General features: G+C 40.7%; 3 protein-coding genes across 25 annotated transcripts in view; 2 read left to right on the forward strand and 1 right to left on the reverse strand.

The window, feature by feature from the left end:
- EIF2AK2 (eukaryotic translation initiation factor 2 alpha kinase 2) overlaps nt 1-9,009 on the forward strand; it is a 48,510-nt gene extending 39,501 nt beyond the window's left edge. For both annotated transcript variants that reach the window (XM_054245044.2, XM_054245045.2), the window contains 3 exons: nt 4,744-4,845; nt 6,700-6,753; nt 6,832-9,009. In XM_054245044.2, the coding sequence (XP_054101019.1) occupies nt 4,744-4,845; nt 6,700-6,753; nt 6,832-6,954 (279 nt within the window). In that variant the 3' untranslated portion in view covers nt 6,955-9,009. The remainder of the gene's footprint in view (nt 1-4,743; nt 4,846-6,699; nt 6,754-6,831) is intronic.
- GPATCH11 (G-patch domain containing 11) lies at nt 8,860-23,412 on the reverse strand. The gene is made up of 9 exons (XM_002757856.7): nt 23,348-23,412; nt 20,126-20,197; nt 18,663-18,889; nt 17,817-17,858; nt 16,480-16,600; nt 16,264-16,354; nt 14,344-14,457; nt 13,033-13,114; nt 8,860-11,731 (listed from the first exon to the last, which is right to left on the reverse strand). The coding sequence occupies exons 2-9, from the start codon at nt 20,182-20,184 to the stop codon at nt 11,676-11,678; spliced, it is 792 nt and encodes a 263-aa protein (XP_002757902.3). The 5' UTR covers nt 20,185-20,197; nt 23,348-23,412; the 3' UTR covers nt 8,860-11,675.
- Nucleotides 23,413-23,555: 143 nt separating this feature from the next.
- The window catches only part of HEATR5B (HEAT repeat containing 5B), a 111,833-nt gene continuing 110,485 nt past the window's right edge, over nt 23,556-24,903 (forward strand). For 6 of the 22 annotated variants that reach the window (XM_078349489.1, XM_078349495.1, XM_078349496.1 and 3 more), the window contains exons 1-2: nt 23,586-24,039; nt 24,436-24,583. In XM_078349489.1, coding sequence (XP_078205615.1) covers nt 23,999-24,039; nt 24,436-24,583 — 189 coding nt within the window. In that variant the 5' untranslated portion in view covers nt 23,586-23,998. Of the gene's footprint in view, nt 24,061-24,435; nt 24,584-24,903 lie in introns of all 22 variants that reach the window. The other 16 variants (XM_035272808.3, XM_002757857.8, XM_035272814.3 and 13 more) reach the window with 6 other exon arrangements.

Here is a 24,903-nt window from a genome sequence, read left to right on the forward strand (position 1 = left end):
GCTTCGTCACCATATTTTAAGCAGTTCATTATTTAAATGCTATTTTAAGGAAAATTCACAGAGACAGAAAAGTGGAACCAAGGTTATCAGGAAGGGAGGAATAGGAGCTTCTTGTTTAATGGGTATAGTTTCTGTTTGGGGTGATGAAAAGTTCTGGAAATAGATAGTGGTGATGGTTATACAACATTGTGAAGGTAATTGGTGCCACTGAACTATAGGCATAAAAATGGTTAAAAGGGAATATTTTATGTTATATATATTTTACCACAATAAAATATTATTTTATCATATATAAAATTCCCACACATTCGTAGATGTGTTTCTGGACTTTGTTCTTTTTTATTGATTTATTTTATATTTTTCTCTTTAATATTATGCTATGTAGATTATTGTAGCATTTTAAACTAGGTTTTAGTATTTGAGCAGCAGGGGCTGCCACATTATTCTTCAGTTTTAAAATGCTCTTAGCTGTTCACATTGACAATTCCAAATGAACTCTAGAATCACCTTGTCATCTTCTATAACTGATTTTGAGCTTTTGATAGCAATTGCATCAAATGTGAGGATTCAGGTGAGGAACATTGATATCTTTATATATTTAAGACTTCTCCAAATTGGTATCTTCTCCTCACTTATTCAAGTCCTCCATCAGTCAGCTTTTGCCAAACTATGCTGTGGTAACAAAATGACGCCAGTTTCCTAGTGGTGCAAAAACACCAAGGGTCTATTTCTTGCTCGCATGACAAGTTGGCCCGAGCAGCTGCAGCTCCACGTGTCTCCTTCATTCCAAGACCCAGGCTGAAGGAAAATGCTATCTGAGTCACTGCCGTCCTCAAGGCAGAAAGCAATGGCAGAACCTTGTGATGGCTTTTACATGTTCTGCTCAGCGGTGGCATACGTCACTAAACATCATTTCCCAAAGCAAAATGCATGGCCCAGTTCGAGACAGTGAGGAGGCCAGGAGGCCAGTGCAGCACTGGGGGTAATTGTACAACCTACCTCAAGGCCACTTTTATATTCTTCAAAGTATATATATAAAAAATTGCGTTTTAGGTTCTGGGGTACATGTGAAGAACATGCAGGATTGTTGCATAGGTACATACATGGCAATGTGGTTTGCTGCCTCCATCCCCATCACCAAATCTGGCATTTCTCCCCATGTTATCTCTCCCCAACTCCCTAGCCCCCACTGTCCCTCCTCTAGTCCCCCCCAACAGACTCCAGTGTGTGATGCTCCCCTCCCTGTGTCCATGTGTTCTCATTGTTCAACACCCGCCTATGAATGAGAACATGCAGTATTTGATTTTCTGTTCTTGTGTCAGTTTGCTGAGAATGATGGTTTCCAGGTTCATCCATGTCCCTACAAAGGACACGAACTCATTGTTTTTTATGGCTGCATAGTATTCCATGGTGCATATGTGCCACATTTTCCCTGTCCAGTCTATCATCGACGGGCATTTGGGTTGGTTCCAAGTCTTTGTTATTGTAAACAGTGCTGCAATGAACATACTTGTACATGTGTCCTTATAATAGAATAATTTATAATCCTTTGGATATATACCCAGTAATGGTATTGCTGGGTCAAATGGAATTTCTATTTCTAGGTCCTTGAGGAATCGCCACACTGTATTCCACAATGGTTGAACTAACTTACACTCCCACCAACAGTGTAAAAGTGTTCCTATTTCCCCACATCCTCTCCAGCATCTGTTGTCTCCAGATATTTTAATGATTGCCATTCTAACTGGCATGAGATGGTATCTCAATGTGATTTTGATTTGCATTTCTCTGATGACCAGTGATGATAAGCATTTCTTCATATGTTTCTTGGCCTCATATATGTCTTCTTTCGTAAAGTATCTGTTCATATCCTTTGCCCACTTTTGAATGGGTTTGTTTTTTTCTTGTAAATCTGTTTTAGTTCTTTGTAGATTTTGGATATAAGTCCTCTGTCAGATGGGTAGATTGCAAAAATTTTTTCTTATTCTGTAGGTTGCCAGTTTACTCTAATACTTGTTTCTTTTGCTGTGCAGAAGCTCTGGAGTTTAATTAGATCCCATTTGTCTATTTAGGCTTTTATTGCCAATGCTTTTGGTGTTTTAGTCATGAAGTCCATGCCTATGCCTATGTCCTGAATGGTTTTGCCTAGGTTTTCTTCTAGGGTTTTTATGGTGTTAAGTCTTATGTTTAAGTCTTTAATCCATCTGGAGTTAATTTTAGTTTAAGGTGTCAGGAAAGGGTCCAGTTTCTGCTTTCTGCACATGGCTAGCCAGTTTTCCTAACACCATTTATTAAACAGGGAATCCTTTTCTCATTGCTTGTTTTTGTGAGGTTTGTCAAAGATCAGATGGTTGTAGATGTGTGGCATTGCCTCTGAGGTCTCTGTTCTGTTCCATTGGTCTATGTCTCTGTTTTGGTACCAGTACCATGGTGTTTTGATTACTGTAGACTTATAGTATAGTTTGAAGTCAGGTAGTGTGATGCCTCCAGCTTTGTTCTTTTTGCTTAGAATTGACTTGGCTATGTGGGCTTGAAGTTTTTTAAAGTTTGTCTTTGTCAAGATTGTGTATATATATATATATATTTTTTTTCTTTTTTTTGAGACAGGGTCTTGCTTTGTCACCCAGGCTGGAGTGCAGTGGCATAATCTTAGCTCAGCACTGTGCAGCCTCGACCTCCCTGGCTCAGGTTATCCTCCTGAGTAGTTGGGACTACAGGTGCAAGCCACCAAAACCTGGCAAATTTTTATTGTATTTTTTGTAGAAACTGGGTTTTACCATGTTGCCCAGGCTATTCTCGAACTCCTGAGCTCAAGTGATCCACCTGTCTTAACCTCCCAAAGTGCTAGGATTACAGAAATGAGCCACCATGCCCAGCCATATTGTTTATATTTTTGGAACTTTCTCCAGAATATGTATTCTGTTTTGCTATTAAAATGAGATTCCACTCTTGAACCCAGGAGATGAAGGTTGCAGTGAGCGGACAAGAGCAAAGCTTTCTCTCAAAAAAAGAAAAAACAATTATTTTGCTAATAATACATCTTTCAAAGTACTACTACTATTTTGTAATCCAAGAATCAATATACTGAGTTATCTGATGAGTGAAAGTCTAGAATGGAGAACGTACCCACTTTTTCCTTTTGGGGGGCCACTTGGCACAAAAAATATAGAACACAATAGGAGGCCAATAGTTCTCGTTAACCCCCCCACTGCATTCAGTATCTCCTGCATCCTGTATTGCTGCCCTCACAATATTTGGTTAAAACATTCATCATGGTACTTTACTTTTTATTATGTGGTTTTTTTTTTTCCATTTAAAATCCTTTTGTTGGCTGGGTGCAGTGGCTCACACCTGTAATCCCAACACTTTGGGAAGCTGAGGTGGATCACCTGACCAGATCACCTCCAGTCAGGAGTTTGAGACCAGCCTGGCAAATGTGTTGAAACTCCATCTCCAATTAAAAACTATATATACAAAAATTATCCAGGTGTGGTGGCACATTCTTGGAGTCCCAGCTACTTAGGAGCCTGAAGCGGGAGGATTGCTTTAACCCGGGAGGCAGGGGCTGCTGTGAGCCAATATTGTACCACTGCGCTACAGCTGGGCGACAGCAAGACTCTGTCTCAAAAAAAAAAAAAAAAGAAAGCAACATTTTGTTGAGAAATAATTTATACACCATAAAATGCACAGATCTTAAGTGTATACTTTTTCGTTTTGACAAATGCATGCACCTGTGTAACCTGTAAGCCTATAAAGACATAGAACATTTTGTTCCTTCAGGCGCCTTTCCAGTCATTGACTCCACCCTATTGAGCAGAAGCAACCAGCACTCTGAGCTCTATTACTGTAGCTTAGTTCTTCCCATTCTTTACCTTCATGTGAATGGAATCATACAGTATAGACTCTTTGGTATTTAATTTCTTCATTCAAAATAATGTCTTCTGGAAAAAATTTATTTGTTGCTCATACCAGCAGAGAATTCCTTTTCATTGCTGAGTAGTAGTCCATTGTATGAATATGCCACAATGTATTTATCTATTCTTCCATTGTGGTCCTTTGGGTTGTTTCTAGTTATGGAATATTGTGAATAAATAGGCTATGAACAGTTACAAAGCAAGTTACCTACTGGGTACTATTTTAACTGCTTTACCTGCTGCATCTCATTTACCCTCACAATCACACTCTGTGGTTGATACTGCTGTTATCCTCATTTTATAGCTGAGATTATTCCCATGTTGATAGTTTATTTATTTATTTATTTTAGGACAGAGCCCTGCTCTTTCGCCCAGGCTGGAGTGTAATGGCACGATCTTGGCTCACTGCAGCCTCCGGCACCTGGGTTCAAGCAATTCTTCTGCTTCAGCCTCCAAAGTAGCTGGAATTACAGGCACTCGCCACCATGCCCCGCTAATTTTTTTGTATTTTTAGTAGATACGGGGTTTCACCATGTTGACCAGGCTGGTCTCAAACTCCTGACCTGGTGATTCACGCGCCTTAGCCTCCCAAAGTGCCAGGATTACAGGTGTGAGCCACCACACCTGGCCGATAGTTAAATTACACAGAGGAGTCAACTATTCAGTAGTACAGATTTGAACCTAGGCAGTCAGACTCCACAGATCTTGCTAATAAATAGACATTGTTGTGTGATGTAAGCTGTTTTGCTCAAATGACTTTTGGTGCTTTAGAAGGCTGAATATTTATGTAAGGAGAGTAACAATGGTAAATATATTTTGGTCTCTTTAGATTTCTTCACAAGAATATGGAAAGGAAGTGGACCTCTATGCTTTGGGGCTAATTTTTGCTGAACTTCTTCATGTATGTGACACTGCTTTGGAAACATCAAAGGTAAAATGATCTCAAAGAAAGAATTAAACAAGAAAAATTACTGACCACCACCTTCAAAGTGCTGCTGCAGACAGTTCTTGCTCTCATATGAGGATAGGCTTCAGCATATTAGTATCTGACTGGACATGAAATATGAATTGTCTGTCTTTCAAGGTTTGGCAAAGAAAGACCATAAACTTTGTTAAAGAGCAAAAGCTTTGGTCTTCCCTGGAAGGTGGTACATCTCATAAGACTCATAAGACTTGATTCAGTCTATAAAATGTTATTGATTAACTGCTTTGTGTAAGACACTGTACTAAGTGCTATAAGGGTTGCAGAAATGAGCAAGCTTTGGCCAGGCACGGTGACTCACGCCTGTAATCCCGACACCTTGGGAGACCAAGACAGGTGGATCACTTGAAGTCAGGCATTTGAGACCAGCCTGGCCAACATGGTGAAACCTCATCTTTACTAAAAATACAAAAATTAGCTGGATGTGGTGGCGTGCACCTGTAGTCTCAGCTACTCGGGAGGCTAAGGCATGAGAATGGCTTGAAGCCGGGAGGTGGAAGTTGCAGTGGCCTGGGTGACAGAGTGACATTCTTTCTAAAAAAGAAGCCTTCTTCTCAAGATGCACCTCAGCCTCCTGAGTAGCTGGGATTACAGGCACACGCCACTGTGCCCAGCTAATTTTTTTTGTAATTTTAAGTAGAGACGGGGTTTCACCATGTTGACCAGGTTGGTCTCGATCTGCCGACCTCGTGATCCACCCGCCTCGGCCTCCCAAAGTGCTGGGATTACAGGCTTGAGCCACCGCGCCCGGCCTAGGATGCTTATTTTCTAAAAGAGAAGATAATATAAGAAAATTCCATAAGCATTTTAGGAGAAGGTATGAAGTCTGTGGAAGCAGCTGGGAGGGACATCTTTCCAGCTAGCTGTAGGGACTTAGGTTTCATGGAGACACTAAGCTGAGCTCTGAAGGATCTCTAATAGTCCAAAACAGAAAAGGTGATTCCAGCCTGGAGGCGGGAATGTACAGAGCATATTTGGAGACAGCAGGCAGTGTAAGTGTAAGTTGTATTGGAGTATGTAAGTTACAAGGAAGCAGTGGTTGTTGAGAATAGAAAGATAGGTTAGGCTAATTTGAGGTAAAAATGTAGACTTTCTTGCTTAGGCAGTGGGGAGCCCACTAAAGACAGCAGGCAACTGGATATCCTACTTTTTCTTTTTTTTTGCCCAGGCTGGAGTGCAATGGCACAATCTTGGCTCACTATAACTTCCGCCTCCCATGTTCAAGTGATTCTCCTCCCTCAGCCTCCCAGGTAACTGGGATTATAAGCATGTGCCACCATGCCTGGCTAATTTTTTTGTTTTTAGTAGAGATGGGGTTTTATCATGTTGGTCAGGCTGGTCTCGAACTCCCAACCTCAGGTGATCTGCCCACCTCGGCTTCCCAAAGTGCTGGGATTACAAGTGTGAGCCACGGTGCCCAGCTAGATATCCTACTCTTAAATTCAGGAAAGGGAACTCTCCTGGAGTCAGTAACCTTATCCTCTGTAAAACAGTTAGAACCTACCTATCACATAGGGTTCCACAGTGCATGAAGGGAGATTGTGAAGATAATGCACTTAACACTTCAGTCATGCTGCAAGGATGGTTATTAGAGTGGGGGTAGGGTGTTTGTATTAGAGCATAGGGTAGGGTGGGAGAGAGGGAATCCTGCTTGCTTCTTGGCTAAAGAGACTTTCCCCAAAATCTGGAAATAGCCTACATTTCACAGGTATCTCCAGCCTTTAATTCTGTTTGTTTTTCCTCCCAAGTAAATAATTTCCTAATATATACCTATCTTTTTTTTTTTTTTTTTTTTTTTTTCAGTTTTTCACAGACCTACGGGATGGCGTCATCTCAGATACGTTTGACAAACGAGAAGTAAGCACTTGAAAATCATCAGAATTTTATTTATTTCAGTGTTTTATTTTTTACTATTGATTCTCACTGTCATTACAGAAAACTCTTCTACGGAAATTACTCTCAAAGAAACCTGAGGACCGACCTAACACATCTGAAATACTAAGCACCTTGGCTATGTGGAAAAAACACCCAGAGAAAAATGAACGAAACACATATTAGAGCCCTTCTGAAAATGTCTCTGCTTCTGATTTGCAATTTTCCTTGAATTATCTAATAGATATTTACCTTTTAACTTTTCCCTCTAATTTTTTACTACATTTGCAGAAAGGTTTTCTTCTTTTCGCTTCAGAAACATTCTTACATGTTATTTGTATCTATTATAATAACTGCTTTAAAGACAACTGTCCTGTAAGGCAGTAGCTACGAAGAGAAAATAGTCCAAATAGTCCATCGGGCAGGGGTGAGATCACTTTCTACTGAGGACAGTCCAGTGGGCCTCCCAAGTATATGTGAGGGTGTTAGATTACGAGTAGGGAGGATACCACCCAGGAAGTCTGGACAAGGGGACTGGGGTGAGTTCTGGAGAAGGTGTATTTGAGGACCATGGGGTATGCTAGTTTGTTGTCCTGAATTGCTGTAGAGAATGCTGAAAGATAATTTGGATTGTATCTGAGAAGACCTTGAGGGTTAATTTTAACTTTAGAGCAATTGTTTTCTTTTCTTTTTTTTTTAGATGGAGTTTCGCTCTTGTTACCCAGGCTGGAGTGCAATGGCATGATTTCGGCTCACCGCAACCTCCGCCGCCTCCTGGGTTCAGGCAATTCTCCTGCCTCAGCCTCCTGAGTAGCTGGGACTACAGGCATGCCCTGCCATGCCCAGCTAATTTTTTGTATTTTTAGTAGAGATGGGGTTTCATCATGTTGACCAGGATGGTCTTGATCTCTTGACCTCATGATCCACCCGCCTCGGCCTCCCAAACTGCTGGGATTACAGGCTTGAGCCACCGCGCCCAGCCTAGAGCAATTGTTTTCATTTGTTTTGTATTGCTTTAAATGGATAGTTGACGCTGGATAATTTATAAGGGAAAGAGATTTCTGTAACTTACAGTTCTGCAGGCTGTATAAGCATGGCACAAGCATCTGCTTCTGCTCAGGCTGCTTCCACTCATGGTGAAAGGTGAAAGGGAGTCGGATGTGCAGAGGTCACATGGCAAGAGAGGAAGAAGAGATAGAGGGAGAAGGTGCCAGGCTTTTTTTTAACAACCCGCTCTTGAGGAAACTAACAGATTGAGAACTCCTTGCTTCCCACCCCTAGGCATGGCATTAATCTATTCGTGAGATCCCTCACGACCAAAACACCTCCCATCAGGTCCCACCTCCAACATTGGGATCAAATTTCAACATGAGGTTTTTTGTTGTTGTTGTTGTTTTTAATTGTACTTTGGGTTCTGAGGTACATGTGCACATCCTGCATCCTGCAGGATTGTTGCATAGGTATATACATGCCATGGTGGTTTGCTGTCTCCATCCCCCACCTCCCCCGCTGCCTTGCCTACATCAGGCATTTCACCCAGTGTTATCCCTCCCCATCTTCCCTGCCCCCTCACTGCCCCTACTCCACCTCACCTAGCCCAGTGAGTGTTGTTCTCTTCCCTGTGCTCAAGTGTTCTCATTGTTTATCACCTACCTATGAGTGAAAACATGCGGTGTTTGGTTTTCTGTTCTTGTGTAAGTTTGCTGAGAATGATGGTTTCCAGGTTCGTCTGTGTCTCTATAAAGGACACAAACTCGCCATTTTTTATGGCTGCATAGTATTCCATGGTGTATATGTGCCACATTTTCTTTGTCTAGTCTATCATTGATGGGCATTTGGGTTGGTTCAGGTCTTTGCTATAGTAAACAGCGCCACAACGAACATACGTGTGCATGTGTCTTTATAATGGAATGATTTATAATCCTTTGGATATATACCCAGTAATGGATTGCCGGGTCAAATGGAATTTCTATTTTTAGATCCTTGAGGAATCGCCACACTGCCTTCCGTAATGGTTGAACTAATTTACACTCCCACCAACAGTGTTTCTAGTTAGGGCTTTGAAAATAAACAGCACAGTATACACAAAAGTAAATGACAACGTGGTAGTATATTTTACATTGTTTTACAGTTTCAAATTTCATATGAATGTTCTCAAACAAATTTTAAAATTCTTTTCAATGTTTTGGTTCCCTTGATGTTCCTTGTTGCGTATGTATAAAGTCATTAAAGACCTAAAAATAAGTTTTTATTCATATTGAAAGCCTGATTTTTTTTTCCTTAAGATGAGGGTCTCTCACTATATTGCCCAGGCTGATCTCAAACTCCTGGGTTCAAGGGATTCCCAACCTCACCCTGAGTAGCTGGGACCATAGGCATGCACCACCGCACCTGGCTGAAAGCCTGGATTTTTATCCTTCGATAGACAAGAACAGAAGGATATCTCCCACACTCTAAGCTGGTCTAGTTTTATTCCTAGGCCTGTAAATGTAGACCACAATCCTGGTGAAGTCATGGGTTCCATCAGTGTTATTCTGGCATTATCAGCATAATTGTTATCAACATGTTTAAAATATTTTAGGCCATGGAGCAGGTGTGGGTTGTCCCCATAGTAAGAGGAGAAAGGGAAGCCAGTTCCTGTCTAACTCAATTCCATCTGAAATTGTCCATTCAGCTTTGGGATTTGACTGAAAGTTGTTATGTTGGCTGATAATAACAAAGTATTGCAAGGGTAAAATGTGCTCCTCTGTTTTATTAGTAGCTAGGAATATAATTATATATATACATATACATATATATGCGTTTTGTGTATATATATATATTTTTTGTTTGTTTGTTTGAGACAGGGTCTTGCTCTGTCACCCAGGCTGGAGTGCAGCAGCATAATCTCAGCTCACTGCAACCTCTGCCTCCCAGGTTCAAACAAATCTCATGCCTCAGCCTTCTGAGTATCTGGGATTACAGGCATGTGCCACCACACCCAGCTCATTTTTGTACTTTTAGTAGTGATGGGGTTTCACCATGGTGGCCAGGCTCAAACTCCTGGCTTCAAGGCCTGCCTTGGCCTCCTAAAGTGCTGGAATTACAGGAGTGAGCCACTGCACTTGGCCAATTTTATAATTTATTTTTTTAAACAATAAAGTAAATATTAACCAACAGCATCCAACCATATAACTATTGTGTGTGTGCGTGTGTGTGTGTATACACACATTCATAAAAATAATGGTTAGTTTTCTGGATGAAGAACTGAGGCCCAGAAGTTAACTGGATTAGTGGTTCAAGCTAGGCTACATTTTAGAATCAAGAGCAGTGATGCCCAAGTCACAGTGACCAATGGCATCAGAATCTTTTGGGGTGGGATCCTTTTATTATTATTTTGTAAAGTTCCCCAAGTTAAACTTGAAAAATGAATTGGGTCATATTAGGTCAGAGATTCATACAAGTTGTACTACTGATTTTCTTACCCTAGCAAGTGTAGGTTTTTGTGATTTTCTTATGTGTGGTGTTTCTAATAAAAGAGGAGGTTGATCTCTTGCTCAATGCAACTAAAAGGTGAGCTATAAAATCACACAGGTGATCACAACTCTATCCAAAGAACAGTGGTGCTCCATACTTAACCTCAGCACTAGTTCTTATCCTTAGGTGCTTATCACTCATTCTTGGGACTTCAAAATAAATAATAGATACAGATATCCAGGGAACTACCTTAGACTAGATAAATCAAAATCAATCACTAGGAAAGACACCTGAGCATATGAACTTGCAAAAATGTTCATCATTTTGATGCCTCACCCTGGATGGAGCTCTCTCATAGTATGCCACATGGTATGTCCTTAGCTGTATTCAGTAAAATTACAGGGAAGCAGATTCCAGTTTAAGAGAAAACCATGAAAATAATTTAGAGCTACCCAGTAATGGAATAGTTTTAAGCAGTGAGCTCTGTGGCTGGAAGAATAAAAGCAAAGGTTGAATTATCACCTGCTGGGAATGGTATCAAGGGGTTTCTAAATTCAGTGAGTACTGGGATCACATGAAATTTGAGTTTCCTCACAATTCTTAAGTTTCTATAGCCAAAACTTCAACAGATCACATATAATGGATATAGATGTTGTCATTAAAGCTCATGATTTTACCAGAAATTATCACAGTTATTTTGTGTGTAAAATGGATTAGAATTTAGTAGTACTGATGGAACACTGCCTCTGACATCAGTCTTATTCAGGGGAATACTTTTCCCCTCCACTTCATGCTTGGATGGAGGGAAGGGAACTTCTCTTTGCTCCTTCAAAGTGAGAAGTGTAGGAAAAAGCTCTCTGAACCCTCATTCATTGCTTCCCAACAGAGAACTGTCTTATCCTATGGGAGATACTAGAAGGAACTGAGCATGTGTGGTCCAGCCCCTGATGGTTTCCCTGACCTTGAAAGCTAACTGGTCTCAGAATGCAAAGATGGGCTCTGCCCCTACAAGGCAGAGGGCCACCATTCTCTCCAATCAGGGAGAAATATTAGTGTCTGATTGGAGAAAAAGTCAATCTTCTTCTCTATTTCAGCTTATTCACTGATAAAGTAGATATTTTTCTTTTCCTGACTCCCATTTTTTATTTCTTAATTTGTTCCAAAGTAAAAGGGGAATAAGAGAGTTACCTGTTGGTCCTCAAACCGCTCAGGTATCAAAATACAGCAATAAATTTTAACTGTCCATCTCTATGATACTTGTGTTCTGAAATGGCATTGCAATATTTTTTTCAAGTCAGTGAACACTCATATACTAAAGTACAAAAAGAACAAAACATTATATAAAGTCCCCTATTTCTTTACTGGCATAAAAAATGTGGGATTTCTAATTGCTGAACTGTCTATCCCTAGGAAATAACATTTTTCAAGTTTCCACTTTATTGGGAATGACCTTAGTCATGATCTGCAGAAGTTGGTCCTGGACAATTTGAAGATAGGTCTTCTCTATCTGTAAGTTATGTGAGGGAAATAAAAGATTAATACAACTTCTATAGTAAACTATTCTAGAACATTATTTCACTATAACATGCATTTTTTGATCTGCTGTGTTTGCTACTTATTCTGCTAAACAAACCAGAAAAGATAAAAACAACAATAACCAAAAATTCTTCATTCTCAAGTACAAAGTTCTTAAATACAAGTTAGCAAAGGTAGTTGGGCAAATGTGTTTGAAAGAGAAACATTTGGCTCTGTAAGACACTTGGTAAGTGTAAACCATTTCTATTCTTATAACGAAAAAAAGGGATGGATTTCAACATATCTGATTTTTACTGTTTAGGGGTAATATTCTATCTAACTATATAAAAATTAGCTCTCAAAATTTAATATATTTAAAATATCTGTAGCCAAAGAAAGAAACTTTAAAAATAAAGCACAAAAAATTCATTATCGTCAGGTTATTCTAAAATTGTTTCTTTTGAAACAAAACGCTGAAAAATTCCCTTTCACACATTCAGTTTCTCAAAAGTTAAATGCAATTTTAATAAAGCCTCAATTACTTCTATAGCCACTATTTAAGACATTGGTCCCACATTGCCATTTGAATAAGAAACTTCTGGCTGGCTGGCTGTGGTGGCTTACACCTGTAATCCCAGCACTTTGGGGGGCCGAGATGGGTGGATCACCTGAGGTCAGGAGTTCAAGACCAGCCTGACCAACATGGTAAAACACCGTCTCTACTAAAAATGCATAGCCGAGCATGGTGGCACATGCCTATAATCCCAGCTACTTGGGAGGCTGAGGCAGGAGAATCACTTGAACTCGGAAGCTGAGGTTGCAATGAGTCAAGATTGCACCATTGCACTCCAGCCTGGGCAACAAGAGCGAAATTCCATCTCCAAAAAAAAAGAAAAGAAAAGAAATTTCCAGCCAGGTGTGGTGGCTCATGCCTGTAATCCCAGCACTTTGGGAGGCCAAGGCAGGCAGATCAACTAAGGGTGTGAGTACGAGACCAGCTGACCAACATGGAGAAACCCCGTCTCTACTAAAAATACAAAATTAGCCAGGCATGGTGGTGCATGCCTGCAAAACCAGCTACTCGGGAGGCTGAGGCAGGAGAATTGCTTGAACCTGAGAGGCAGTGGTTGCAGTGAGCCAAGATCGCACCATTGCACTCCAGCCTGGGCAACAAGAGCGAAACTCTGTCTCAAAAAAAAAATAAATTTCCATTGTTGCTGGGAAATGACTCTAACTACAAATCGGAGAGCATTCATATTCAGTATTTTTTTAAAGTATAAAGCATTTTCTTACCTTCATAGGCTGTTCCACACCAAATACAATACAGATGTTCTTCTCTTAAATAACTAGTCAATATTTGTAATTTTTCCAGTACCTACATATAGAATACAAGCACATTAATACTTTACATTGAACAGAACCTTGGTTTTCTGGCTCTTAGATCATGCTGAATTAGCCCAAGGCTGCTATACTCTAGAATAGTTATTAGAAATGTCAAGGGCAGAAGTGATATATTCAAATGTGTTCCAGTTCACTAGCCACCCTGAGATTTTCACAATTCTGCCAGACACAATAAAGACTAATTGTTAACATTGAGAAAATAGTTTTTGGGTGGCCTTATTATAATCAGCATCCATTAAAGGCCTTTTCTACTTTCAAGGCATCTAACTCTCCCAGATAAGGTGAAGGTGAATATTGCCTCCTTTTGCCATAAAAGTTCTCATCAATGGTCTCCCAATTAAGTGGAATATAGGTTCTTCAAATTGTGAATGTTTTCTACAAAATTATTATACTCAAGTAACCACAGATGTGTATCTTCCTTTCTTAAATAATCTCCATTTCCTTTTTTTTTTTGAGACAGGGTCTCACTCTATCACCTAGGCTGGAGGGCAGTGGCCTGATCTCAGCTTGCAACATCTGCCTCCCAGGTTCAAGTGATCCTCCTGCCTCAGCCTCCCAAGTAGCTGGGATTACTGGATGCCTGCCATCATGTCTGGCTGATTTTGGTATTTTTAGTAGAGACTAAAATACACCACCATGTTGGCCAGGCTGGTCTTGAACTGCTGACCTCAAGTGATCCACAGGCCTTGGTATCTCAAAGTATTGGGATTATAAGCCAATTATAAGCCACCACGCCCGGCTTCCAGTTCCTTTTGATTGTGTTTTTTTGTTGTTTATGAGCAAGAAAGAAAAGTACCTATTAGAATCACTTCTAGAAGTTTTGCAGGAAATAAAGTATAAATTAAAATAATTTACATTTGTTGCTAATTCATCAACCAAACTGAAGCTGAGATGAGAGGACAAATGGAAGCTAAAGGGAAATTTTATATGTAAGTTTTGATTTGTGGTTAATAAAATAATCCTGCAATGCAGTACCTCTCAACCAGGGGTTTTCTGCTCAGGGGACATTTAGTAATATCTGGAGAGAGTTTTGGTTGTCATAAGCAAAAGTGCAACAGGTTTCTGGTGGGCAAAGGCCAGAGATGCTGCTAAACATCTTACAATGCACAGGAGAGCTCCCTTTAACAACAGATTACCACAGCTCAAAGTGTTAATAGTGGCAAGGCTGAGACACCCGATGAAGGAAATGGTGCCAAAGCATACACTTAAATCTTCACTCTTATATTCATCTTCATCCTCTTCTTTTTCTTCTTCATCTTCTTCAGTCTCCTCTTCAATCCTCAACCAGTACCATGCTTCCCTGGGAACCTGAATATTCTGAAAATACAGTTATTGTCAATTAAACATACTAAACATAAGAGCATGACAAATATGTTCCTGTCAACATGAATTCATTCTTTCCATACGAATTCACTGAGTGTGGCTTTAAGAGTAAGAACATTGGCCGGGCTTGGTGGCTCACACCTATAATCCCAGCACTTTTGGAGGCCTAGGCAGGCAGATCATGAGGTCAAGAGATCGAGACTGGCTGGGCGTGGTGGCTCATGCCTATAATCCTAGCACTTTGGGAGGCTGAGGTGGGTGCATCACCTGAGGTCAGGAGTTCAAGACCAGCTTGGCCATCATGGTACAACCCCATCTTTAAAAAAAAAAAAGAGAGAGAGAGATTGAGACCATCCTGGCCAACATGGTGAAACCCACACTGTCTCTACTAAAAATACAATAATTAGCTGGGCGTGGTGGCATGTGCCTGTAGTCCCAGCTACTCAGAAGGCTGAGGCGAGAGAATTGCTTGAACCCAGGAGGCAGTGGTTTGCAGTGAGCTGAGATCACAGCACTGCACACCAGCCTGGTAACAGAGCAAGACTCCATCTCAAAAAATAAAATAAAATAAAATAAAAGTAAAAACATTGCACCGTGAACTATGGGGATGCAAAGTCTAATTAGAAGTGTTCAATTATCTCTAAGTTCCTCCTGACAGTCTAGCAGGAAAGATAGGCTATGGGTACAAAATAATACATACATGCCACAAAATCCTAAGTGCCATGAAATACATTCAAAGTAAAGTAATACGTAAGAACAGGAAAGTAAGAGATTGCTTCCAGTGATCTATATATGAGGGAAACTTTACAAACCTTTTTGAGACTTCAAATGAAGTCATTTTATTTTTATAGTACTTGAACCCCTAAGACAAAAGCAAAGATAGAATTTATTTACTTATTTAATTTGTTTTTTTTTTTTTTTTTTTTTGGTAGATGGGGACTTGCTATGTTGTCCAGGCTGGTCACAAACTCCTGGACTCAAGCAATCCTACCACCTTGTCCTCACAAAGTGCTGAGATTACAGACAGGAGCCACCATGCCCAGCCAGAAATAGAATTTTTTAAAAACCATTCGAATTTGAACCAGATAGCATTCCACCTTGACTTTATTTTTGAGACAGGGTCTCACTCTGTTACCTAGGCTGCAGTGCAGTGGCACGAACATGGTGCAATGCAGCCCTCAACCTTCTGGGCTCAAGTGATTCTCCCACTTCAGCCTCCTGAGTAGTGGGACTACAGGTGTGTGCCACTACACCTAGCTAATTTTAAAATTTTTTGTAGAGATGGAGTCTTGCCATGTTATCCAGGCTGGTTTCGAACTCCTAGGCTGAAACAATCATCCTGCCTTTGCCTCCCAAAGTGCTTGGATTATGGGCTTGAGCCATTACGCCAGGCCCACCTGATTTTAATAGTTAAGACACATATTAGATACTGAACAGGAACTATAAATAGGCTATTCTTGTTAATCAAATATTATAAAGAATAGAATTTCTGCACATACTAGTTGTAGTTGATATTCAAATAAGCAGAGAACAATTAAATGTAAAATTTTATTTAAACCATTTTGTTTTACTCTAAAACCCAGGGTTTCATAGACAACTCAGGTTACTATAGTAAATAAGCCATTTTTATATCAGTTATCACAGTTCAGAAGTGCACATTACATGAAAGCTTTAATGAGTAGATAAGCCAGGCTTCAAGTTCTTAGTTTTTTGGTTTTTTATTTTTAATATAAAAATACATGGGAACTCACAGTGGGTGCTAAAACACCTTACTAAACAGAAAGCTGGTAAAAGGCTTACTTTCTGGGTATCCAATTGTTGACAGGCTCGCTGGCTTCTTCTGAGATCTCCTTCTAGCTTCATTTCATCTTGCTTATTTTTAAGTCGCAGTCTAATTGAAAGAAAAAATTATACACTAAAGGTCTAGATTATCTTTAACCATTTTATCCCAAGTACCAGAGAACGTACCACAACAAAGGAAATAAAACCAAAATCAGTTATAAAATACAGTTTTACCGAAACTGTTCTGCAGCTTTTTCTTCAGCTTGGTTTTTCATGTGAATCTTTTTTCTGTAGCTTTCTAATTTTTCCTCTGCTTTCCGTTTTAATAATGCCTCGTGACCAATGCCACTTTTCCCTATTCAAACAGAAAATTCTGATGAGAAACATACTGACTTTTGCTTCAAAACATGACAATTTAACTATGTACAAATTAAATGCAATTCTCATTTGAGTACTATCACTCACAAATCATTTGAATACACTAATAGGAGAAAACATTAGGGTTTTTTTTTTAAGCCCAAACACATAATCTGATTTTTACAAAGGTTACTAATCTTATCTTATAAGATAGTAATACTATACACAACTTTTCAAATCAGAAAAATGGTATTAGCTGTTATACTTTTATTTAAATATGATTAATAAAATACATCTTTTTCTCTTGAAATCATCCAACGTATTAAGCAAAACATTTGATGGATAAATCTGTCTCAGAAAACTTTTCTTTTCTTTCTTTCTTTCTTTTTAACATAGGCTGGTATGCAGTGACAAAACTATGGTTCACTGTAACCTTGAACTTGTTGGCTTCAGGAATCATCCTGAGCCTCCTAAGAAGATAGGACTATAGATGCATGCCACTACACCCATCCAATTTTTTTTTTTTTTTTTTGAGACAGAGTTTCGCTCTTGTTACCCAGGCTGGAGTGCAATGGCGCAATCTCGGCTCACCACAACCTCCACCCCCTGGGTTCAGGCAATTCTCCTGCCTCAGCCTCCTGAGTAGCTGGGATTACAGGCACGTGCCACCGTGCCCAGCTAATTTTTTGTAATTTTTAGTAGAGACGGGGTTTCACCATGTTGACCAGGATGGTCTCGATCTGCTGACCTCGTGATCCACCCGCCTCGGCCTCCCAAAGTGCTGGGATTACAGGCTTGAGCCACCGCGCCCGGCCTACACCCATCCAATTTTAAAAATGTTTTGTAGAAATGAGGTCTTGCTGTGTTGCCCACGCTGGTCTCAAACTCCTGGCTTTAAGCAATCCTTCTGCATTGGCCTCCCAAAACAAAACACTTTTAAGATATTTCAATGGAGAAAAGCAGTATTGCATGTTCAATGGTTATGATTTGTCCTTCCCACATTTGTGTGGTTTACATTTTATTTTATACTCATTAAAACTTATTTTTTTTTCTGGTTGAGGAGGCTTAGAGGTTTAACAAAATTTTACTTAGGGCTTCCTATGATAAGAACTGTAACAGTACCATCATTAAAAAAAGTATTTATTGAGCAAATATATGTGGTAGATCTAAGCATACATTATTACTGGCAAATATGCTCCAAAATAGTGACATACCTGTTTTGATATTGAGAGGAATCGGTTCAACAATACCACCCCCTAAAGGAGAATGAAATACAAACTGCTTTAGAAAATTTTCCTCAAACTACAGGACACTGTAAGTATACAACTTTACAATGCTCATACATATCCCTCCTGTTTCAATGATATTCAAAACTGAAATCTGAACATCAGTATTCTACATATAATCAATTACTTCACTTGTTTTCAAATACCTAGTCTTCAAAAAGGCTAAATCACAGTTTCCTATGCCACCTGAAGGTGGAGTTTTAAGAAGGAACAACACTGATATTATTGGTGCAAGAGAGTGACAGCCTTAAGTGAAAGCGAAGCAATTACAATAAAGGGAAGAAAAACTGTTGACAGGAGTTACTATAAATATACAGCCTCTCTATCTTAATAAGCAGTTTCACTTCCTAAAAGAGAGGTGAGAATTGAACCTCTCCAACTGGATGGTCGCTCAGGTGGCTGCCACAGGTATAGAGCAAGCAGGGAAAGTCTTGCCATCATCCTCAGTGTTGTTTCAATGTCTTTACCCATTGCACTTCTCAACCCATCACTTAACACTATTCTTTGCTGCTTCCGTTGTAAGCTACATCCATCCAGGTTGTTAGTGCCTTCAAGGCTAAGCTGGGTTGATAAGCAGCTCATGATGGCACATGTGGTATCTAAAATGGATATGGGAATATGAAAGTTCTCCACAAGGCTTGTTAATACGTAAGAGAGTAAAAAGCCTAAGTTGTTTTAATTTCTGTGTAGATAAAGATTAAAGCATCAGCTTTGGTCCTCATCCATAAGTCACAATTGGGTGGTAAGAAATACCTATTTCCCCATGTGACTTACCACTCTTGCCAAGTGCCTGTCCACTTCTGTATCCCATCTTTTGGAGCAAGGCAAACCCTTTGTTTTCACAGCCTAGTGCATTCTTCAACCCAATGTCACGTCTTTCTTGTTCTTCTTCTTTTAAACTCTTCTGCCTGTTTTTCAAATTAGCTTCCTGTTGCTTTTCTTCTTTTCGACGGGCTTCTCGGATTTGCCTTAGCATTGGCAATCCTGGTCTGATATCTTCTCTGCATAAGGGAAAAGGTCATTTTAGATGAATCCATGAAGTTCTCTCTCTCTCTCTCTCTCTCTCTCTCTCTCTCTCCCCCTCTCCTCTCTCTCTCTCTCCCTCTCCTCTCTCTCTCTCTCTCTCTCTCTCTTTGAGATAGAGTTTTGCTCTTGTTGCCCAGGCTGGAGTGCAATAGCATGATCTCAGCTCACTGCAACCTCCACCTCCTGGGCTCAACTGATTCTCCTGCCTCAGCCTCCCGAGTAACTGGGATTACAGGTGCCCGCTGCGTTCTGGCTATTTTTTGTATTTTTAGTAGAGACAGGGTTTTGCCATGTTGGCCAGGCTGGTCTCACCTCCTGACCCCAGGTGATCCACCTGCCTTGGCCTCCCAAAGTGCTGGTATTACAGGCGTGAGCCACCATACCCAGCCAAGTTTTTTTGTAACTCTGTCCCTTATTCACCTGACAAGAGTTAATATTTCGGCACTGCCTTTATGATCATCTTTGTTATTATGATATTAGAGCATAATCAAGTGACCTCCAAGAATGGCTGTTTTAGTAGAAATGATGAAGGCAGGTGCCAGACTGTAGGAAAATAAAGCACAAAGTTGAAGAAATCAGATATAGTAGGTTTAGACTTACTATTTTTCTAGGATGTTGGCAATAATAAAGAACAAAGTTGAATAGTAGCTAGAAGAGACAATAAGATAAATAAAGGAAAAGGAGTAAATTTCCTTGGAAGAAGGCAATAAAAAGTAAAATGGTTAGCATTAAAAGGAGGAAGTGGCTCCGAGTATCTTTGTATGGAGATATAGGAGGTATTTCTATAAAGCAAGAAGACTGACTTTCCAACTTCACATTTAAAATCATTGTCAGGCTGAGCAAAGTGGCTCAAACCTGTAATCCTAGCACTTTGGGAGGCCAAAGCCGGAGGATCACTTGAGCCCAGGAGTTGGAGACCAACCTTGGCAACATAGCAAGACCTTGTCTCTACAAATAATAAAAAAGAAGAATTAGCTGGGCATGATGGTGCAGGCCTGCAGTCCCAACTATCTGGGAGGCTGAGATGGGAAAATCTCGTGAGCCTAGAGAGTTTGAGGCTGCAGTGAGCTGTGATTGCGCCATTGCATCCAGCCTGGCTGACAGAGTGAGACCCTGCCTCAAAAAAATAAAATGAAATAGAATAAATGTCATTGCTTAATAATCTACATATCTTATACATATCATTACATTGGGTGTGCACATTTACTTACTGGACGTTAATGAAGGAATCAGACATATAGTCCTCTTCTTCTGCCATGTTCAACTTCATATGGCTATAGTATCTACAAATAAAGTAATAATTACTTTTTTTTTTAAGTTTACCAATATGGAAATAAACATTTTTGTATCTGCAGTCATAAGCTGTCTCTAGAGCTCTACTACACATTCAAGTGCCCTTTGGACATCTTTATCAGTGGACATTTCAAACTCAACAATCTAAACAACTCACTTCCTTGCCCCTTACCCAGCCTTCTACATCCCCTGTATTTCCATAATAATGTCATCATTATCTCCTTCTTCCTGACCTCTTATGAACCTCTGTCAAGTCTTCCTCCATAAAACTCCTCACAGACATTTTTTCTTCACTTTTTGACCACTATTTTAGCTCAGGTACTTTTTTTTCTCACCTGAACTATTACAACAGCTTCTTCTTCTTCCTTTTTTTTTTTTTTAAGATGGGGTTTCACCATGCTGGCCAGACTGGTCTCGAACTCCTGACCTCAAGTGATCCACCCACCTCAGCCTCCCAAAGCGTTGGGATTACAGACGTGAGCCACCACACCCGGCCTACAACAGCTTCTTAACCAGTTTCTTAGTTGGTCTCCTTGCCTTTGGCTTCTCCTCTTCCAATCCGTCCTCTGGACCCCATCCAGATATTTTTTTGTTTATTTGCTCATTTGTTTTTAAATACAAGTCAGGTCAGGTTACTAGCCTGTTTCAAATCCTTCATTAAACCTAACCCTGTAGGCAGTGGGGGACCAGTCACTTTTGCAAAGCATGAGTTGTTGTCCTTCATAATCTAACACAACTGTCCCTAAGGATTCATTATTGAAGCCACATGACTTCTCACTGCCCTCTGAACTCAGTGCAGATATTTCTTCCCTGTAGGCCAAGGCTACTCTCCTTTCAGAAACCTGTCCTAACCACTCCAGGCCTTTCTCTACAGTACTTTATGTTCAAGCTGCTCACTTGGAACTTGATATACTTAACACCTCACTTATATGGAAATATTTTGAGGGACAGTTTCTATCCAAAATAGTTAAAACCATGTAATTATCGGTCTTTAAAGGTTAAGGTAATTATCTAGAAAAGTATTTCTCAAACTTTATTGTGTATACAAATTGCACCGAGATCTTCTTAAAATGCAGAATCTGATTCTGGGGCTGGAACCTGAGGTTCTGCATTTCTAACAGGTTCTCAGGCAATGTCAATGTTGCCAGTTCAGTTACTGAAGACAAAAGTATAGTCACTTGTGGTGCACATATACTGTTTTTTCCTGCCTACCATCTTTTCCTTTGGGAACCCAACCCTCTGCCCTTCATGTGGTTCTACTGGAGGGTGGCAATGTCAGTATCCCATATTCCCTTGGGCACAAAGATTGTCAATTATAGTACCCAATGTCCAGCAACAGGGGAGGGTAAAACCCAACCAGGCAAATAACCATCTCTTTCCATACATGATATGATATATGGGTTGTGTGGGAAAGAAGTTCTTCATGGGTGTTTCTGAACTGGGAGTATGTAAAGCTGGGCTGTGGACGACCATCTTCTTGACCATATGAAGGGAACTTGTCTGAGGAATGAACCTAGGTAGAGAAAATGAGCCTAGTTTCTAAGGCTGTGGATTCTTTGATGCTGCAACTAAGCATTCTACCCCATTGCACAGACTAATAACATTTCTGCATTACTTAAGCTTGCTTAAGTAGCGGTTCTGCCAACTGCAACCAAGAGTCTAGACAGTTACACTGGATGAAAAAAGAATTATTGTACTAATTTTTAATTTTGGAGGGGGGGAACAGAGTCTCACTCTGTTGCCCAGACTGGAGTGCAGTGGCGTGATCTCAGCTCACTGCAACCTCTGCCCGAGTTCAAGCAATTCTTGTGCCTCAGCCTCCGAGTAGCTGGGATTACAGACATGCACCACCACACCCAGCTAATTTTTGTGTTTTTAGTAGAGACAGGGTTTCGCCATGTTGGCCAGGCTGGTCTCAAACTCTTGGCCTCAAGTGATCCACCTGTCTCACTTAGTCGCCCAAAGTGCTGCGATTACAGGCATGAGCCACCAAACCTGGCCTGATTTTTAATATTTTTCATGTTTATCGTCTCAACTAGATAGTGTATATCTTGTGTTAAACACAAAGACAGGTCCCCTATATCCTCCCTCCCTACCACTGCATCTCAAATATAAATTCTTAATAACTGTTTAGCTACAATGAGGATAAGAAGGGTCTTTAATATTTGTGATTTTGTAGTAACTTTCTCCTGTCAACATGTCATTTTAAAACACTTTTTAAATAAGTCTAAGTGCAGAAAACACATAAGACAAATGTATAGCTTAATACATTATTGTGAGTCAAACATAATGGTTTAACTCCCGGTATATCACACATTTTTATTACATTTAACCACCACTAACAACTCTACAAGGTAGGAATAGTTTTTCCTACTGGAGAAATGAAGGCTCAGTATGGCTAAATGACCATTTCAAAACCACAAAGGATCCGAGTCATAGTGTCTTGCTACGGCAAATAGGATTACATTGTTTTTAAGAGACCTATTTAACTTTAAAGTGCCAGGCACATCTGAATGGAGTTACAGGTTGCTTTTAAAGCTCTCTTTCTATCGGTAAAATATACTTTAGCATTATCCATTTCCATCAAACATGAAGCATAAACTTCACAGGCGGTATCCTGGCAGAGATGACGGAGGCTTGGACCAGAGTGATAGCAATGGAAGTGGTCGCATTTGGGGTGTACTTGAAGGTAGAGCTTACAGGGCTTGCTGATGTTGTAGGTAGTATGTAAAGAACGATGTCAAGATAATGCTAAATTTTTGCCCTGAATACATGGAAGAATGGAGTTAACATTTTTGGGGAAGTGGGAAGACTGTAGGAGTAGGTTTGTTTTTGTATTTTTAGCGGGGGTAGTAGGGAAACATGAGTGCTGTTTCAGACATATTGAGAGTCCCATTACATATATATAAGTGGAGAGATGGACTAAGTATTTAGATCTACAGTAGAAATGTGACAAGAAACGTCTCACTCTCAACACTCCGCTCAGGAACCGCTGATTTCCCTCACGCGTTCCTCCTGGCTGCAAACGTCCCACAAACGCAATCATCCACGGATGGAAAAGTGGCTGACAGTGTCACAGGGTAGTCACAGCCAACGCACACTGCCTTTTATCATTCCAGCGGCTGTCCCCAGACCCTTACCTGATAGCTCTGTGCTCACCCTGGTTCAGCTCCCGGGAGCGCGCGCTGCGCAGGCGTCCAAGGACAAGCGTCGGACTTCCGGGCCTCGCCTCCCACCAGTTTCCGAGCGCAGACTGAATTGGAAACCGGGTCGACTGGGCTAGGAGGACGTGGTGACTGCGCTTGCGCAAGACCAGCTTTCTGCGCACGCGCTCTTTCCTTGTTTCCTGTCGGCCGGAGTGCGGGAGGTGGGGCATCCGGGTCTCCTGGTGGCTGTCCTTGCTCCGCGGGCTCAGCTGATCGGCTCTTCCAGACTAGGAGGTGAGACCGAAGCATGCACGGTGACACGCATGCACTCCTGTCCCACCTACATTTTCAGAGGGGTGGGGAGGAAATTTGAGTTCGTAATGAACATTTTCGCTTTTCTGGCTCCGTTCTCGGTTCCGAGCCGCCGTCTCTTGCTATTGACAGACTGCGGAACCCTACGGAGGCTTGCGGCGGCCTCTTACGTTTACCCCGCTCCGGTGCTGCGGCTCTTGGAGTAGCCGGGTGAAGCCAGATCCCGAGCGCGCGTTCCCAGACTGCCAGGTGTTGTCACTGACGCTTCGGCCGCCGGGTCCTGGCCGCCCCACTCATCCCAGTAGGAAGAGTCTTGGAGACCTGCGGTTCGGGATGTCTGTGCTGGGTGTTTTGACCTCGGTCCCCCTGATCAGGTGCCGCGCGGGTGGGTAAAGGTGCGATATACCGAGCAGTGGACCAGAAAAAAGGAGGATGGTTGTCAGGCCCGACCAGGGTGTTTGATCTTAGTGCCTCAGTTTTCTCCTTTATAGAACGGGTAATTGACATATGTGTTGCTGGGCATATTTCTTCTGGAATAATGCCTTTTTATTGCAATATTTAATTTTCCTTTCACCTCATGATTCATTCTTCCTTTCAAGCAGTTTTCTTTTGTTTTTGTTAGCAAAAAAGTATGTTCTCCGGTTTTGCCTCAAAGAAGTTGTGTTTTTCCCCAAGTGAAATGAGAGAGTAATACCTTTCTTAGTGGATATATTCATTAAGCTTGACTTTTGACATTAAAAAATACTTATTTTTTACTCCGTTAATTTAAGGTGTGAATTTAAAACTTCAGTAATGGAGTTGGCCCACAGTTTATTGCTAAATGAAGAAGCTTTGGCTCAAATCACGGAAGCAAAAAGACCAGTTTTTATATTTGAATGGTTGCGATTTCTTGACAAAGTCTTGGTTGCTGCCAACAAGGTATGGTATTGCTTTTTTTTTCCCAGTTGCATTAACGTAAAGAGATTATATGTTCATGGTTCGTAAGAAAACACAGGTTATGTTTTGGAAGGTTTGTGGGTAACTTACGAAACTTGAGAATATTACGCTAATGGGAACTGCTAGTCTATTCTATTTAGTGGCAAAACTCAAGCTTCCTTTAAATGCAGCTCATTGCCTGTCTACTTTATGTCTCTACCTGGGTAGCTCATTGTAACTGAGAAAAACGTGACTATGTGATGTATCACTTTAAATTTATCATCACCAATTGCAAGTGTTCTCTCTGTGCTGCCTAACAATCC

Source organism: Callithrix jacchus, chromosome 14 (genome assembly GCF_049354715.1).
Source record: "Callithrix jacchus isolate 240 chromosome 14, calJac240_pri, whole genome shotgun sequence".
Lineage (NCBI taxonomy): Eukaryota > Metazoa > Chordata > Mammalia > Primates > Cebidae > Callithrix > Callithrix jacchus.